The sequence below is a fragment of the Vidua chalybeata genome, chromosome 2, assembly GCF_026979565.1.
Source record: "Vidua chalybeata isolate OUT-0048 chromosome 2, bVidCha1 merged haplotype, whole genome shotgun sequence".
Lineage (NCBI taxonomy): Eukaryota > Metazoa > Chordata > Aves > Passeriformes > Viduidae > Vidua > Vidua chalybeata.
The window spans coordinates 15,126,971-15,145,174 of record NC_071531.1 but is presented as its reverse complement, the minus strand read 5'-3'; the positions used below and the strand labels follow the sequence as shown (position 1 = coordinate 15,145,174).

At 42.5% G+C, this 18,204-nt stretch overlaps 1 protein-coding gene across 6 annotated transcripts in view; it reads right to left on the bottom strand.

The window, feature by feature from the left end:
• Positions 1–13,138, bottom strand: part of BCLAF3 (BCLAF1 and THRAP3 family member 3) — a 33,807-nt gene extending 20,669 nt beyond the window's left edge. For 2 of the 6 annotated variants that reach the window (XM_053935315.1, XM_053935314.1), the window contains exons 1-4: positions 12,641–12,784; positions 4,589–4,660; positions 2,058–2,636; positions 1,049–1,714 (exon numbers count right to left, since the gene is read on the bottom strand). In XM_053935315.1, coding sequence (XP_053791290.1) covers positions 1,049–1,714; positions 2,058–2,636; positions 4,589–4,629 — 1,286 coding nt within the window. In that variant the 5' untranslated portion in view covers positions 4,630–4,660; positions 12,641–12,784. Of the gene's footprint in view, positions 1–1,048; positions 1,715–2,057; positions 2,637–4,588; positions 4,661–12,409; positions 12,434–12,640; positions 12,786–13,063 lie in introns of those variants that run through there. The other 4 variants (XM_053935312.1, XM_053935316.1, XM_053935311.1 and 1 more) reach the window with 4 other exon arrangements.
• Between the last annotated feature and the right edge of the window lie 5,066 nt (positions 13,139–18,204).

The following is an 18,204-nucleotide window of genomic DNA, read 5'->3' as shown; positions in this document are numbered from 1 at the left end:
TTCAGGAAGTCAAATCCTCATCCTAGCCCAACTGGGTAATGGGCATTACTCCATCTCCCTTTCCTCAGTCTTTAGTATCAGCCCCTTATGTGCAGTAACTTGTTGTTGTAACTCTCCATTGTATTACTTATTTTTTAAATAGTGCAAAGAGAAGAAAATTTATATAGATGTTCTATCTGGGACAAGAGGCAAAATTCCTTTAAAATGAAGGCTGATCATTTTGGAAAGGAAGGTAATCTTTTCTAAAAGCCATTACTACCAATATAAGATATTCTGGCCTGCAACAGCAAGCCAACAAACCAGAAAACCCCACAAGAATCTATCAAAACCAAGCTGCTTACTCTCTACTGGGTATTTATCGTCTAAAATTTTATACTACTGCCACTTTTTCTTCCATTGCAGCCAGCACTGGGAATGTTAAATGCAAACACAAATATTACACAGAAGACATTTGTAAGCAGACTCTACTGCTTTTTAGTTCCGATGGCTCAACAGGTTGCCACTTAGTTGTAACAATAAATGACAACCCAGAGATCTCTTGGTTTTGGCAGTTTTACTGAACTTGAAATCTTGAACATTTGAATATGTGCTTGAGATTTATGAATTTAAAGGTTAGATGATTTTTAGAAAAAAGAAGGGAAGACAGCTTAAAAAACTGCCATCGTATTTCAGATGAAAGCACAGGACTAGTCTTATCTGCATTTGGGTTTTGGTTTTTTGTTTTTAAATAAAAATAACATATTGACTTATCATAACCAACTTCTAACTACAGGTTTGTTATCAGGCATATCTATCTACTCTTTCCACTTCCTACATCTCCATAAAATATTGTTTTTTGTTGGTTGGTTCTATTTGTTTATTTTAATAGATGTTTAATAGTTAACTTTAACAGTTAACAGAGAGGAAAGTTACCATTTTAGAAGAAATAAAACTAAAAAGGTACAATTATAGTTTGTCCTGGTTACCTCCTAAAGAAACCATGCTTCCCTCCAATATTTATAAACTGTAAAGAAACAGGAAGAAAGCAGAGGTGAAAGAAAACCAATACCTGTACTTGGTCACCATTTTCTTCATATCCACTTTGACTGTGAGATGTTCTCTCATACAGTTGGCATCTGACATTTTCACATCTGAAACAGTATGACTTGCATCACGCTGGCAATTGGAAGAATCTACGTTTTTCCTCAATTCCCCGTCCTTCCTCACTCTTTCATCCAGTTTGTTTTTAAAAGACCTCAGCTCAACATCTGTTTTGGAAGAGTTAACACAAGCATTGCAGCCCTTCTTTGAACTGCATTTAACAGGTTCTTCAGCGTGCCGTTCTTCAGTCCGCCTCGCTCTGCCCCCACTGAAGTAATCTAGCTCCTTGCTGTTCCGGGTGCCCTTGGAAGAGCCGTACTTCTGCTCTTCCTGCTTCACGTACTTCTGAACTCTGTCCTCTGGAAAAGGCTTCTCTCCGTCCAGATGCCTGCGCCGTTTGTGACTGTACTCATAGGCTATCTTTGTGACAGACCCCCCCAAGTACTCCCTCTCAGCCGAGCGGTGGGACTGCGCACCCGCGTATCTTTGCTCCTCCTTTTCTTGGCAGGGTGGAAAAGAACGTTCTTGCTTCCACTTGGAATTTCTTGCTACATCTCCACCGTCATACCTCTCCATTTCCTTAGCCCTTTTAGACGCGTGCCCATATTCTCTGTAATCGTGATCTTCAGGATACCTGTGTTGACATAAAGCAATTTACACTTGCACTAGAGAAGAAAGTGAGAACTTATATGTGCAGAATGTTGGACAGCAGAATGCGTGGCAAGTTAACCCATAATCCCTCACGCCAAGGTACAGATGTGCAGGGGCTCTTAAGAGGGAAATATTATCCTTTCATACTCTAGCCAGCAATACGATTTACTTAAAAGACAAATACTTCACTACTACCAGTCGCCCATAATTAAACTACAAAGTGGCCAACGTGTTTCAAGGTGGATATCTTCAACTATAATGAAAATAGACTTTCACTTGAGGCTTTACACCACAATACCCAGGGTTTAATTATTTTATTCCTATACCTCTTCTGTAAAGAGCTCCTTGTCGTAAATTCATCAGAAACTCTTCTGGGTGACTGACCATACTTCTCTTCATGTAACCTCTGGTGCCTCAAGTCATCTTCATGCCATTTTCTTTCAAGTTTGCATGAAGCCCCTAACGGTCTATGAAAAGGTTTCATTCCTTTTTCATTTCCAGTGACTTTGTAGTGATCAAACATGTATCTGTCCTCCATTTTGTGCTGGTAAAATGGACGATCATGCTCTTTATAAGGTATTTCCGAGTATTTTGGTGGTAACTGGCATCTCCTATTGCTTTCAGTCCTTTCAGATGAATGTGTTCTGTAGGGCTTATGACTGTAAGCATCTTCCATGGGAATTCTTTTCAAGTTTGGTGAAGGTGACCTACGTTCATATATTCTCTGGTGGTTATTTCCATGAGGTGCAAACCTGGAATTGCCTTGTCCATACTTTTCATCTTCTGTTCTCCAAGGCATAGACTTTTTTGGGTCCTTACGAAAGCTTTTATATTCACAGTCATAATTAATATGAGCATGCCTCTGCCTATGGTACTCTGGAGTCCTAAAAGCTGGAGATAAGGACCTAAAGCAAAAATAAAATCCACTTTGAGCAGTTCCATAAAATGAAATCAATTTCTTAATGAGAATATCTATTTCCTGAAAAAGTAGAGTTTAGGACATAATTTTAATCAGCTTGTAAAAAAATTAACACCAAGATATCGAAGTGGCATTTTTCTAGCTGAGTACCAGGCTTACTTTTACTCTGTTGAAATTTTTCATAGTAAAAATACCCACTTGAAATTCCAGTAAGTCAATCATTTTTGTCTCTTTGAAGTATATTATTTAAAACTAAAAATAATTTCATATACATGAAGTTTCCACTACACTGAGAACAACTGCTATACATATTTTCACACTTCTCAAGCATACCCTTTCTATTTCAGTGCAAAGAGAAAAAAGGGAAGGAAAAAAGAAGCGTATAAAGAAATTTAAAAGGGGAGGAAAACCTTTTCACACTTTCTTTGCATGCCAAAACAACCTTCAAAACTGAAGGACTGAAACATTACAAAATATATTTAAATTGTCATACAGGTAGGCTTTTTCCTGAAGAAAAAAACAAGTTTGAGAAAGATGCTTTGGCCTTTTGGATAATTGTATGTACATGTATACACACACACTTCCACACTCACTACAGCTTTTGCAATTAAAGATTCAATTGCATCACTCAGCTCTGCATTTTCACCTACAGTTACAAAAACGAGGGCAACCTGTTAGGAATTGTTAGCCAAAATCTCCTTAAAATAAAGAAAAGACAGCACAGGCCACTAACGAGAACCAGAAATACTCCCAGACGTAACAGTTCTGCTCGTATTCAAGTATTCACTGCACACTCTTTACATGCTCTTTAATAAAAAAACATTAGAAAACAAGTTGAAATAAGCCACTTCCTTTGTGCATGTATTGCAAATTAACAGTTTGGAACAACTATTTACTCCATTTCTGCAAATGAGTTCAAACTCAGAACCACAGATATTCCTAAAAATAATGGCTGACTTCCAACAGCACCTACGCTGCAGCTGCTGCCCCACATTGGTCTCGTTAGGGCTTGCATTTTAATGAGAGCTGGGGCTGCCCTTGCTCAAATGATATTCACAGATATCAATCTAGTATGGACATAGGTAGATTTCTCTTTTTAAAACCAAAGGAAACAAATAAAGAACCCCACACACTTTTCTGAGTTATCCAAACTCCCTTGGTCCTAGTCATCACAACTTAAGTCTGTTTTGAAGATATATCCAAAACCAGCAGTAACTTCACATTCTCAAAAGCTTCCAATTGTATTCCACCCTCCTGGTTTTAGCACCTCAAATTTGCACTGCAAGTCTTAAAAATGAGGCAGGTAACTCCCAGCATGAAGTAAGCTGGACGTTATTCTGGTGACAAACGTCAAAGACACGCGCTACTGGGCTAATGTCCAAGGAGAAGGGCAATGACTCCCATATTTCCACATGTTTTCACTCTGTGTTATGCTGCAAGGCATGTCTAACTGTGCTAAAGATCAGTTTACAAATCAGCCCCAAACTTCAGAAAGTCCAAGGTGTTTGAACTAGGAAGTTTAAAAAAAAAACCACAAACTAAAACTATTTTTTAACAGTTCCTCCCTGTAGGCCAAGAAGCAAAACAAAAGTGAATTACAGACATTCAGTGCACAAGGTGGTGCTTGAGTAAAAATGACCTTAACTAGTTTGGAGCTTGGATTTTGTGCTTAAGGATAGTTGTAAATCCCAGAATACAAAAGGTGAACAAGGTCCTTGGCAGACTGCAAAAACCGAACACTTAAGAGAAATTGTAATAAAATCATGAGTTGGGAAAATAATTACAGGTGTTCAGCCGTACAGTAAACTACAGATTACAAAACACACTTTACAAATTACAATTCTGCATGCCATTTTCTTTCTTTAATGCAGGTTTTAGGTCCTAATTATAAATCCTTACACAGAGCTACATTTCAGAACACAAGCTGTAGATATTTACCTTGGTTTCCATCGTGGTGATCTTGATCTAGATCTTGTCATCTTCTCTCATGTGTTTATCAGTTTCTTGAAGCTGTAAAAATGATATGATTTACTAGTCTGATTACAAATTGCAACAGGAAGTTTTTTCAACAAGTATAGTACTAGAAGCTTCAAAGTTAGGGTGAGGTATATTTTTAGGATGTTTTACTTAAAAGGTAAACCTCTAATACCAAGTTTAAGGCAACCGCCCTTTTTTTCTCTAGTTGCTGATCTTAAAACGCAGTATATTTTTTTATAAAGATTTAAATATTTGATCATTGCTCCATTATTCTCTCTATTTTGTAATGCTGTCCATCCAACCTGCTGTTAAATGCTAATGAGCTCACAAGCAAGCTGCAGCAATGAAAAACATGTTAGTATGTGTTGAATGCTATAGATGATAGAGGGGACAGACAGCTTTAAAAATAAAGTTCAAAAAGGAAAATGTTTTTGCATCAAGTTATTTCCTAAGCTTCAAATATACTGAACTTCAAATTTGTCATATACACTAAAATTTTTACATGGTTGGAGACTTTTTGTAAGCTTTAACTACTCCATCAAATCTTAATCTGCTAGGTCATCACATACTCCATCCAAATCAAACCAGGTACAAAAGATCACTTTTTTTTTCATTGTTGTACTTCACCTGTTAATAACCTACTAACTAGACACACACCAAATATACAATGACAAAGTGCTGCTCCTGACTCCTGAAGGTAGCTCCCAGCAGCCCTTCTCATAAAAGCTATGAAAGAATGAAAAAAAGCCCCTAGGAACTTCAGAAAAAAGTGATGAAAGTATATGCAAACTCACCAGTAATCTACTGGTGAATAGGAATTAAATGATTGTTCATTATTTAGCAAACACAAAGGATTAAAGCAGAATGAAATTATTGGGTAACTGGTTAAAAACTGAAGTTTTGGACCACATAACCATGCCTACAGCTTTTAGTTACCACAAAATGCTTTAAAGGCCAGAAATGCAAAACCAGATCTATCAACAGCTCTAAAGTTAATAAACAACCAACCATTTGAAACTGAAAGGATACACCCAGGTCAATGCCAATTTATATATGCTATGGTATTTTCTGTAACTATTTGTTCAAGCACTCAGGGAGACAGAAAACTAGTCTGAGCTAGCAAAGTATGGTCTTTTTGACACTCCCAGTGCTCAAATAATTCCTTTAACTAAATCTTTTGCCTAATGAACTAAAATTGAAAAGGGAGAAAAACATGCAAGCTTTAAGGCACTACCTGAAGTAGTGTGCACCCACATGCCTGACCCAGCGCCTCACACTCCTCAGTCAAACTGGTTGCTCAAACAAAGTATCACTCCTCACTATACTTGACTTTTTGGTATGATTACCTCATGGCCGAAACAGTAGTATCTTAAGAGAAGAATATCCAGCATATTTCTGCTGCCTACCCCACAGGCAGGCATTAGACAAGCCACGTCCTAAACTAGAAACTGCTCATTAAGTTGCACTGTAAGCTAACCAGACACTTAGTTGCAAGATGTAGCAATAGCTTAGTTCTGAAGAAAAACCTCTGTAAGTTATTTTTTTGCTCCACAATCAATCTTTTTATGTAACAAAACACAAGGTTGTAATCGTTGCAAGGGATAGTGAAGCAAAAAGAATCCAACCCCAAAGTACCCCAAGGACAAGATAAAGCATTTGTTCTCTGAACTCTCAAATATGAAGTTATCACTGCCTCTTATAGCCTAAAGACATATGTCTGAGGACTGCATAGCATGAATTAACTTCAGGCCCTTTGCTTACTTGAAGTCATACTAGCCAAAGTTAGATATGATGCTTTAATGCCACTATTCATTATTTTTCAAAGAAAAACAATATTGTGATCAAAACAGTTTCCTATATTTCACCCATAAAAACACATCTTACAAAACAATATTTCAGAAACAAAAAACAAACAAACAAACAAAAAAAAAAAACCCAAACAAACAAACAAAAACCCCAAAAAACAAACAAACAAACAAACAAAAAAACCAACAACACAGTCCCTGGGTAACACATTTCAAAATGTGGTACATGTCCAACAAGCGTCAAAGATTCATTACTACTAGTTTACTTCTGGTAAAGTTTTAGAAGTGACAGTGTTTTACATGCTGATCGAATTCTTTCTTCCTACCTTCCTTTCAGTTCTGAACTTTATTCTTAATTTTCAAATGGGTATGTAAACACCAAAAAGACAAAAGTACCATTAAACTCCACCCAACTATCCGTAGAGAACTTGATCTGCCAGACTGATAAAGCTAGAAACTGAGCATACATAACGACCAATTCCTTATTCTTTCCGAGACTGGCTAAACAATCATACCTAAAAGCGTGAGAAAGACTGTGACAGCACATTCTAGATCTTGCCTTAGGATAAGGAGGACTGCTGTAATTTCCAATGATGACATTCCTTTTGTTTAGTGGAAAGAAGTGCTCATCTAACGCACCTCCTAAAAATGACCCACGCAGTGCGATTTCCTCACAGAGGAACACACCATATGAAGGCAGCAGACACTCCCCCCCAGTAAGACTCCCAGTGTTAACATCAGAATTGCAAATCAATCTATACAGAATTTGTAAACATTGCTAAATCCAGGTTTAAGTCACCTCAGCTAGACCAACAATATGGTTCCATACCAAAAGCAAGTTTTTTGTAGGATGGTATCCGGTAGCAAGCCTGCCTGTAGCAGAATTACTTGAATCAAGCAAAGGCCCTACAGTTTCCAAGTAAGGCATCCAGGTGCTTCTGAAAAGACAGGTCACAATGGAGCAGAGGTGCCAGGACCTGGCTGCTCTGGGCTCTGAATTTCTCCAAGATGTTCTGCTGTACTTTGGGAGACACTGTCACTATGAAGACATGAAGTGTGGGAATGCATGAAATAGAAGTCTCTCTGAGTCCCTCAGAGAGAGAAAGGAATGCAGGGATTGAATTGGAACCTTTAGAGAAACTGAAATATATTAAGCCACACAGACACGAAGTAGGAGTGTAAGTTTTAGTTTTAAGTATGTAGAAATATATCTTAAGTGCCTTAAGAGACTGTGTTAGCTAGTAAAAAGCTCTAAAGCCTAGTTTAAAGTTCAGTAGTGATACCTTTCACAAAATTAACTTAGCTCCAGACATAATGAAAACATAGCAGAGCATTGCTTACATTTCTAGACAGAACAGATAGAACTACACGTGTAGATTTTGTGTAAGAACTGACACTACTTTTTCACATTAGAATTAAGCTCAGATAGGTGCAGGAAGAATGTTTTAGAATCATGTTTTTAGCTGATTGGATTATTTATGAATAAAATCCCCCTGTATTAGGGTGCAAAAAAAAGTGTGGTAGTAGCTTCTGCTAGCTGCTACTGCTTCTGCTTGCAACATGGGGACTCTATGCCAGAAAGCTTTTAGCACAGACTTTAATACTCTGAACTCTTCACCTTCAAGGCTGATGTATTCCTACAATAAACAACTTTACAACAACCAACAACCGTCCCTGTCTCTTTAAAGACCCAAGACCCATGCATAACTTGACAATGAAGAACTATTTTTTTATCTAAGCAGCATTATTAGGTTCAGAGTGCTGCTTGTGTTTGTTACATTACAATAAGTGACTCATTGGAAGAGTTATCAGTAACTGTGCTTAGATAGTTTTTAAATATTAATGGGACTCCCACCTTTTATTTTCTTTCCCTTGACTTTTGGAACTGGACTCAGACAACTTCCCTCTTGTGAGAAATGGCCTCAAGCCTGCTACCAGCTCTCCTTTAATTCCACCCTTGGGATATTAGTGTTTTGAAAAGTACAAAATTCATTTACAAACCTGAAAGGAGTATCTTGAGACAAGTAAATCAAAAATGACCAGAAATTGTATGGGATATGCCAACTTGAACACATGTTCTTCCAGAAAGGCTGTAGATTTTTCACAACTTGCTCTCCTGAACAGAACAATCTATCTCTTGACTTTTGCCAGCATGAAATATGAAATCACAAATGACTGCAATCATCTAGCTGCACAGAAGGGAACTGGAGCGCTTTCTAATGCAAAGAGCCCAAAATTAGCAAGCCCCAAACAGCCAAAATCCTGCAGGTAAGAGCACAGACTGAGTCGAAGCAGTTAACTCCTCTGGGGCAGACTATAAATGTGAGCTTTACATGACTTCTTGGTGCCTTCCATCATCTCATGGAACAGATCATGGAAGAAACCCTATTCAGGATACACAAAGGGCAAACCAATACTAATAGTGCTCATCACTGGGGAGCTGCTCCTCAATGCCTTTCACCTACAGTGAAAGAGATGTCATCCCCCACCCCTTTTGGAGGGATTGCCTGACCACCACCACAAACCTTTCAGAGGAGAGAGGGACAAGCAGGTTTCATAGGCTGGGTCCCATGGCTGACAAGAAGACTGACACTTGCTGTAAAAACTACCCACATCACTACTCTCTTTCTCATTTTACCCAAAAAAGATAAGAAGCAGCTCCAAGCTTTTCACTGACTGCCTTCTAGGTGGAGATCAATTGGAAGCTGCAAGAGACACACCAAAGTCTGTATTGCTGCAGTGTCTGTCAAGAAAGAAAAAACAGGAATTGAGACTCTCAATACCAGGACAACTATGTATTTGACAGAAATACAACCAAATGAAAAGCTCAGCTGCAATCCAGACTTCAAGTTGGGTTTTTTGTTGTTTTTTTTTTTTTAGGTCTGCAATACAGAAAGTCATTTGCACCATCGTTAAATGAAAAGTATAGAATTGGCAACTTCTCCACTGTGTAGGTTATAAGAGCTGATTGAAAGGCTGTCCCATGCAGTGCCCACTCCACCCACTATCCAAGCAGAACACAAGCCTGGCATGTTCTTGCCCATTCATCTTTGAGGCAAATCTTATCACCTCCAACACCAAATCCTCAGGAAGAAGTATAAAAGCAGAGAAACATCTTGCAGCAAACTAGTCTCAATATTTCTGAACCTGCAACAGGATTCCTGTAGTCAATGCTTCCTAGACAGGCTTCAGTAGCATCTCCACTGTTAGCTCTGCCAGCACATGGAGGTGACTCCCATCTCAAGGCACACCACCTCAGGGAAGGACATGTGTAACAGCTTTGAAAGCTATGAGCTAGAAAAGCTAAGTCAAGTTTAAGTCAAGGGCACACACCCAGCTGAGACAAATGAAACTTGGCTGAGGGATTCCTCAACCATTCCCTTTTTCAGAAAACACAGCCCGTAACAGATCAATGCGAATGACTGAGAGCCAAATTTCCTTCCTCAGTTCTCTCACAGGTCTCTGATAGTCAACAATGACTCTTTATGATTACAGACACCTTCTCCTGAGCTTTTATCACTCTTGGAGCACCTTCCACCTCTCCACAGAGGTTTAGAATCTCCACAATATTTTGTGGCGGGTCTGAGGCGACTGCAGTCTCATAGCCAACATCACCATCAGCCATCCTCACCACCATCTCATCAGGGAGATAATCCTTTATATCCCCTCCTCCACTTTTCATGCCATGCTATATTTAAGAAATTTCCAGATCTGGTCCACAGCACGTCTCCAGGCAGCTGTGGCAGAAAAGCTGGGAATGGGAATGGAGGGCAGCAATGGCAGGAGGCAGCACCACACTCCTGCTGAATGTATCACTCCTCAAGGAGAGCAGCTCCGATGCTCCAGTTTCTCTGATGAGAGACTGGGCCTCCACAGCAGCAGAAGCACCCCTTCAGCCTACCAAAACCACATGCACTGTGGCTTTAGAAGTTGTCCTCCTGCTCAGCTTTATCCTTGTTCTTTGGCACAAGCTGGGGAAGGCAGGCTTTACACAGGTTGTATCCCAACGCCAAGGACTGTTAACAGCCAGCCAGGGCCTCACACTAGTGAGTAGCTGTGCCAGGCAGGGGCAGCATGTGGGGATCGCTCTCCTCTGCTTGCTGCACAAATAGACCGAGATAAAAAAATGATTGTTCCCCCTTACACTCACAGTAGGATGAAGACTTACTACAGAAAGTACAGGCCTAGCTCAAGCATACAGAATTTTTTGGTGAACCACCCAACAAATTCTAATTGCTTGAAACACATAGAAAATATTCCCCTGTGACTACATATTTGAGAAAATGAATAAAAATAACTGAGTAAGTCTACAGAGCATATAACATTTCAGTGAGTTCTCATTTAAAATCGACCCATTTAATTACACTAATTAGCAGGCAATGCCTCACCTTTGCAAAAGAACAGATTAGAATGCCAACTTGGAAAGACTGAGCAGGATAAAAACCTATCACATAATAAATAAGGTATTTCACTCTCAAACTACTTTTTTTACACAAAGAAAACCCAACCCATAAATATATTAGTGAGCCATTTTATAATGTGTTGAATTAGAGGCCTTTAACACCTGTTCAGTACAGAACTTCAAATGTTACAGCACCATACCCAGTTTCTAAGCAGACACCAGAAGCATGTTAAATCTGCTTGTGTCAGTGCTAGAGATAGACCATAACAACTTTCTGCCTACTGAACGCTCTCCAAAACACACAAACCATGATGGAAACCTCTGCTGTTTCACCTTGGCGTCACAAAACTACCAGAAAACCAAAACAAGACCCTTCTTTATTCAGAACCAGTGGTGCTGCAGAGCAGCATTGCCAGGAGGCTGGGAAGTCCAGGCTGCCTTCCCCGGTCACACCACAGAAATGCATCTTTGCTGGAAGACTCAGGCATGTTTCCTTCCTTCCCCGCAGACAGCAAGCACCTGCTGCCACCCGAGAGGAAAAGCAAACCCAACTGTGTGCAGCCACATCCCTCACCAGCTTGCCTGCAACACCAACCTAGCCTATGCTCCTGACAGGTGAACACCCACACCAAAATCAAGCCCATCTTGTCCCAGCACAGGCACATGGAGAGTTGGTTTGGTGACTCTTACAAAAGCAGTGGCAGAAATACCAGTTCTTTTACTGAAGGCAGATGTGGAGGAGTGCATGGACACTCAAGATAGACAGTGGTTTATCAGGATAACGGGGTGTGTCACTAAAGGAAGTTAATTAATTTCAGTTCACCTTATCAACACTGATATTAAAAAGAAAGAAAAAAATTGAAAAAATAAAAAAAAAAATCTTCAAAGGGAAATAGTCATCTGTGTTCTCTGCCCAGCCCTATGTCAGGCTGCCACAACACTACATCCTTCACCAAAGATTCTTCCATGCTTTTTGCATATTTCTTCCCCTCCCTTCCTGGCACCCTCTTCTCTGTTCTTCCTCCAGCCATCCACACCCAGCAAGACTTTCACAGAAGATTCACTTTTCCTTGAGGTCCACAAACACACAAAGTAAGTAGGTAATTAAAAACTCCCAGCAATTTGAGCAGCCTTTGTTTTAAACCCTTATAACTCAGGAATCTAAACTATATTTATAAGGACTTGAGGCATTTAAGAATGGCAGTAGAAATTAGGTGTTGCTGTCCTAGGTGGCGTTGAGCCAAGTGAGGAGACTGCTATCACCAACTCCATACCAGACATTACCGCCCACTCAGATGTGTACGAAAAAACTGTGCATAATCAACTAAATTACTTAAAGAAGTCTCAAAAAACCTCAGATTTGTTCAAATTGGCACCAATTCATCTTGCTTTGGCTTGACTCAATCTGGAAAATACATTAAGCTAAACCAAAGACATACTGAAACTGAGCTATGACTGTTACACAAAATCCGTACCGTTCTAAGTTTTTATAAAGACTTTAACTGGTGTGGTTCTGCGTGTGACAACATATAAATTACTGGAAACAGGGACTGTTGGTATTTATGCATTGCTCACCTCTAAGGTGTCCTTACAGTAACAGTGAGCAGCGACCTCAGCTCTGCGGTGCTGCTGGCCCAGAGAGCTCACAGCAACACGGCTGTTCTGGAACAGTCACGACTCGGGGGCACGGCCGACAGCCCCGCGGCGACTTGGGTGCGTGCCCCTGCCCCGTGCTTTGTTCCTGGCCCTCCCAAACCTCTGACGGCCCCCGCACACCGCACCACGGCACACACGCTCTGTACATACATGCACACACGCGGGGCGAGGCGCGTCCGGCTGCCGCTGCTCCGGGCTACCCCGCCGTCAGCAGACCCGGGATGGTGCAGCACAGTCCCCACGAGCTCCCATCCCCGCAGCTCCGTTGCCACCGGCCAGCAGCGCCCGGGCCAGAGCGGGGAGCGAGGGCAGCAACTACCACCCACCTCCCCCGCGCCGAGCCGGGCCGGACAGGGCCGGGCCGGGCCAACCGCCGGCTCTCGGTGGGCGCGGCCGAGGGCGAAGGAACCTCGAGCACCCCGGCCCGCTCCTTCCCGGCGCGCAGGCGGCGCTGACGGGGACAATGACCGCGGCAGCCCCGGCTACCCCTGCCCGCGGCACCGCCCCCGCCCCCCGGCCGGGCCTTACCAGGCCCCGCCGCGGCCGTGGTGCCACCACCGGCCCAGCACTCACCGCCTGCGGCGCCGCTCACGCCGCTCCTCCGGCCGCCGCCGCTCCGCCCCGAGCAGGTGCCCGGCGAGCCGGCGGGGCGGGTCCCGGCGGCCGCGCCGGCCGCGGCTGCTCCGCACGGGCGCGGCGGAGAGAAAGGGCGGGCGGGGGGCGGCCCGGAAGGGGAGGGGCGGCGGGGCCGGGCGGGGGCGGCTCCGGCACCGCCCACCGGCCGCCCCTCTGGCACCGGGGCCCCTTACCCGGAGTCCCGCTGTGCTGCTCGGGATGGGCGCTGGGCAGCTGGGTCCCGGCAGCTGGGTCCCGGCCGCGGGAGCGCAGAGGACGGGGTGCGCTGGCCCTTTCCGGGCATTGAATTCTGAGCAGCCCCTCGCCTGGAATGCCCTGTGGGAAGCAGAGCCCTTGAGTGACACGGGCAGCCAGGAGGGTCAGCCGTGTCCTGGGGCACGTCAGGGACAGTATCGCCAGCGGGAGAGGGAGGATCTGAACTGCTCTGCTCTGCACAGGGGCGGCCTCACCTCGAGTGCTGGGGGTAGTTTTGGGCACCACAGCATTAGAAAGATATAAAGCCATTAGAGAGTGTCCAGAGGAGGCCTACGAAGATATCAAAGGGTCTATCTAGAAGAGAAACTATTTAAGAAGTGACTGTGGTTACTTGGCTTGTTCAGCCTGAAGGAGACCTCGTTGTGGTCTACAATTTCCTCGTGAGGGGAAGTGGAGGGGCAGGCATTGATCTTCTCTCTGTGGTGACCAGTGGCAGGACCTGAGGAAATGGCCTGAAGTTGTGTCAGGAGAGGTTTAGGTTGGGTATCAGGAAAAGGTTCTTGACCCCGAGGGTGGCTGGGCACTGGAATAGGCTCCCCAGGGAAGTGGTCACAGCGCCAAGCCTGACAGAGTTCAAGAAGCCCAGGCACATGGTGTGGTTGTTGGGGCTGGCCTGTGCAGGGCTAAGAGTTAGATTCAATTCTTCTGGGTCCCTTCCAGCTCAGAATATTCTGTGGTTCTGGGACCCTTCTCACTGCCCCTTGGCCCCAAGGAGGAGCTGGCAGCTCCTGTGCAGGGCCAGTGATGGCCAGAGTGGGGCAGGCTCCAAGGACCTGGGTTTCCTGGGCAGGCATCACTGGTCTTGGCTGCACTGTAGCAGCTCAGAGAGGAAAGTCTGGACCGAAGCCTCCCTGAGGCCAGACAGGCCCTGCAGCTGCACCACTGTGGTGCTGCCCCCAGCCCGCAGGTAAGGCAGCCGTGGCTCCCTTGTCCCAGGCTGCTGCTGCTGCGACGGTTGAGGCACCTTGCAAGGTGTCAGGTAGTGCTCTCCAAGACTTTTTGCAAGTTCCTGGAGTTCCCATCAGAACATGCACTACAGGATGGCAGCACTCTCCTTGCCTGGGATTGGATCAGTCCCAGTGGTGTGAAGGCTCTTTAGGCTGCAGGGATGCATTAATTCCCTCGATTGCCAGTCCTGATAGCCAGCAGGCCCAACAGGTTTTGTGTCAGTTTTTCCTTCAGGAGCTATAAACAACAGAATGACACAGTGAACATACTGTAACCCTTTCAAAACAAAATATCTTCTTCTGTCTGAAAACCACTCAGAAATAAGTTTATAGATCGCACAAAACCAAGGAGACACTGATGCTATCTCGATTGCATTGGCATCCAAGGCTGTTGGTCGAGGATCTTGAATACTACGCTGGTATATTGCCAGATCAACTCATTAATATAAATTTGATTCAGCACAGATGCAGGCACACAATTTTGTTTTAGACCAAGTATGGTTTTGATGTTGATTTTGTATTTTTACAGTAGCTAACGGAAGATGGGTGATACCTGATACAGTATCATTACAACTGCAAAGGTAGGCGATATCTGATCTGGTGTAAAGCTTACCAAGTTAACCTTGTCAACATTTTTTTAAACAATTTAATTTAAGCCAAAAAAAGAACCAGACTCATCACTCTGTATTACACAGTCTTGACATTTTTGATCCAGCTGAGAGCCATAGTGTTGCATTTACTCTGTCATCAAGCCGTGGCCTAAATTGGGTGAAGTTATATTCCCTGAATAGAGAGTGGAGAGGAAGGGTTGCTTACTCTTGGCCCCCCTCAAAGGGATGGTCTCAGTTTCCTTATGTTCTGACAACCGTGTGAGCTGCCAACTTTGACTGTCCTTTGGACTTTTAGCTGCTGACATCTTCCTGTCCTCCTTTGACATCTTCCTGTCCTCCTGTAGAGGAATTTCTTGTGGAACAAGGACATGCTATCCTTGATGCTATTCCTTTGCAGGAACTGGACAACCCTGGCCTGCAGATTACAGAGTTACTTTAGTTACTTTAAAGTATTTAGGACATCCTTGAAAAGACAATAAGCTTTGTACAAACACAATAGTCAATGCTGGATGCTGAGTAGTATATGAAAACTGTCACGTACTATAACCTGATCAGATGCTTGTAGTATAACAGCCAATCAATAAGTGACTTGTATATGTAATTATATTATGTTAACCAATGAAGGTTAAGTAGCTATTGTATTATGTAAGGCAATAAAGGTATAAAACATGAAAAAATTAGACAATAAAGGAGAGGATGACATCTAGCCATATTGGTTTGAGTGTCATTACTCCAGCCGGCTCTCCATGGGACCCTCTTCATCCTCCACTGATCTTTCAGCAATGCATTATCTTCAATTTTCTGTCTTCTCAAGCCTGGGGGCTGTAGGTGGGACTGAGTGATCTCTTGTCACAGCTATCAATCCATTTGCTGTCTTTGTCAGCAGGATCCTGCTTGGTTCTCTGTGGACTCAAACACAAGGAATCCCATATGATTTCTGTATAAAAGAATTTCCTGCATTCACCAAAACACTTTGAAATTCCCATATAAAATTATAAGATTATTTTTAAATTTAGCTGTAGCATTTTCCCAATTAAAATGGACTGCAGAAGATTTTCTGACCCATAGGGCACAGAATTACAGTGACAAGCTGCACCAAACAACACTTGCTTCCTCTTTGCTTTGCTGGAATTTTTGTTAATAGAAGTTCAGAATGAGAACTGGCTCCATGAGCTTTAGATGGAGAAAGTGAGACTGAAGCAGAGAGATGACATTGATCTGCACTTTGCCAAAAAACCTGGTCCAGCCTGGGTGGCTCCGCCAGGTAAGGTGCAGTCCCAGTTTTCTGTATATGCCAATATGTGGGATAATCACTGTATAGGCATTATCAAGATTATATTTCATTATCAAGATTCAGAAAGTCGAACTAACAGTAGAAAAGATTTGGGTTTATTCCCTGCTTCAGCTGGTGCAATGGTTTGCCTGACCTCTGCATGTGGGGGGCTACCTCTGCACTGAGACTTAAAACTAAGCAGATTTGAAACTAAAACTGAGCTCTCAATTCAGTCAGACAACCTCTGTGTGCATAGGGTAAAATTTTACACGTCATAAATTACCAAATTTCATTATCAACCTATTTACTTGATGTTGCCATAGATGGTCTTGATCCAACTTATATGTATGGATAGCAGGATGGAAACTGTCCTGATGGATAGTAAGCACACAAGGATCTCTGTGGTTAGGACCATGTAGTCTAAGTAAAAAACAACTTACACATACTTTACAAGTTAAATTAATATTTAAATCAATGTCTATTAGTAGCTCCACAGCATCATTATTCTCCACCTCTAAATTGGGAAGGCTATTCTATTGCACAAGACTTGGCAATTACTGCTTATTAAGACTAATTATTTTAATCTATTTCCATGTTTTATTTCTAATTAAGTATCATTAGAATAGAGAATCACTTTCCTATTCCTTTAATGCTTAATTTAGTAAACATTCCCTTTGGAAAGAGCACAACTGTGGTTTGCATGCTAAATACTTGGAAATGATGAATGGAAGTTACCTAAAATTCAAAAGCAGGAACTAGTCCTTGACAACAGACAGATCTTATGGATCTGTTCTTTCAAGGAGGCATTTCATTTTCCACATAAAATGTTACTCTAGACACTGACCTTTGCTGAACCATATTATGCGAATTAAAAAAAAAAAAAATCTCCTTGATCGCTAGCAAGGTCAGGCACAGAAGCAGGCAGAGAAAAAGGCAAGTGCTCCTAGGCTGTGCTGGGGAGCATCACCTGGACTTTCCTGCAATGCCAGGGCTGACCATCACAGCAGCTGCTGCTGAAAACCTGCTCTCTGCTGAGGTGCACCAGATAATGACATTAAAATCTTGTTGTGGAGTGGTTTGGCTTGGTTGTCATGCACAATTCATTTTGGGGTCTGCAGACAGAGCCTGTAGATGGTGGTAGTTAAAAGGGAAGAAGCATCTTGGAACATGAGAGAGGGTCTGGTGTAGTCAACACCCACAAGATGATTTTGATCTACCGCCAAGAACTACTGTCCAAGGTTAAATACATGGTTTTACCAAGCAACCTCTCATAATACCTAAAGGGAAATGTTTTCTTTTGTACTTCACTATCTTGTTATGCCTCCTTATTAGGTTTGCATGGCTTCATTAACTTGGATTGCTGCTTTTGAAGGAGTTTGACATTCACGCTTTCTTCTTCTGCCTCTCATCCATCCCTACCTCTTAGTGCAATCAGGACTTTTTTATTAAAATGCTTTCACCAAACCACAAAGTGTGTCTCCTGTTATGAAATGAGAGTGAGCTGCCTAATTCTTTGCAGGCATGTTGGTCATTTGCTTCTTCTAATGGTAGTAATAAAAAAAAATTTCTACCATTCAGTGAAACATAATTAGCTAAACCTCCAAGTCCCCAGCACAGGAGCATCAGCTCTTTCTCTTCATTTATAAAAAAATTAGACACTGGGGTTTAAGTAAATTCCTGAGGTTATTTGTCAAAGGAACTTCAGCCTTATGCAGACAAGACAAGAATATGTTCCAGAATGAAGCAATAACCCCCAAATTCAGTCAGAATTTTCTTTAACAGTTTTCTGTGGAACTGTGACACTTTTTCCAGTCTAGGCTCAATGCAACAGATAACGACTCCCTCCTTCATTGAGGAAATACATCCTACATTTTTTAGCCTTGAAATTTAAGGAAAGCTGGAAAGTAATTGTTTAATTAAAACCTGAAGGAATGTGAGAGGATGACTAACTGCATGACTTGGCTCTGATAGCATCACCAAACTACTCTTCAA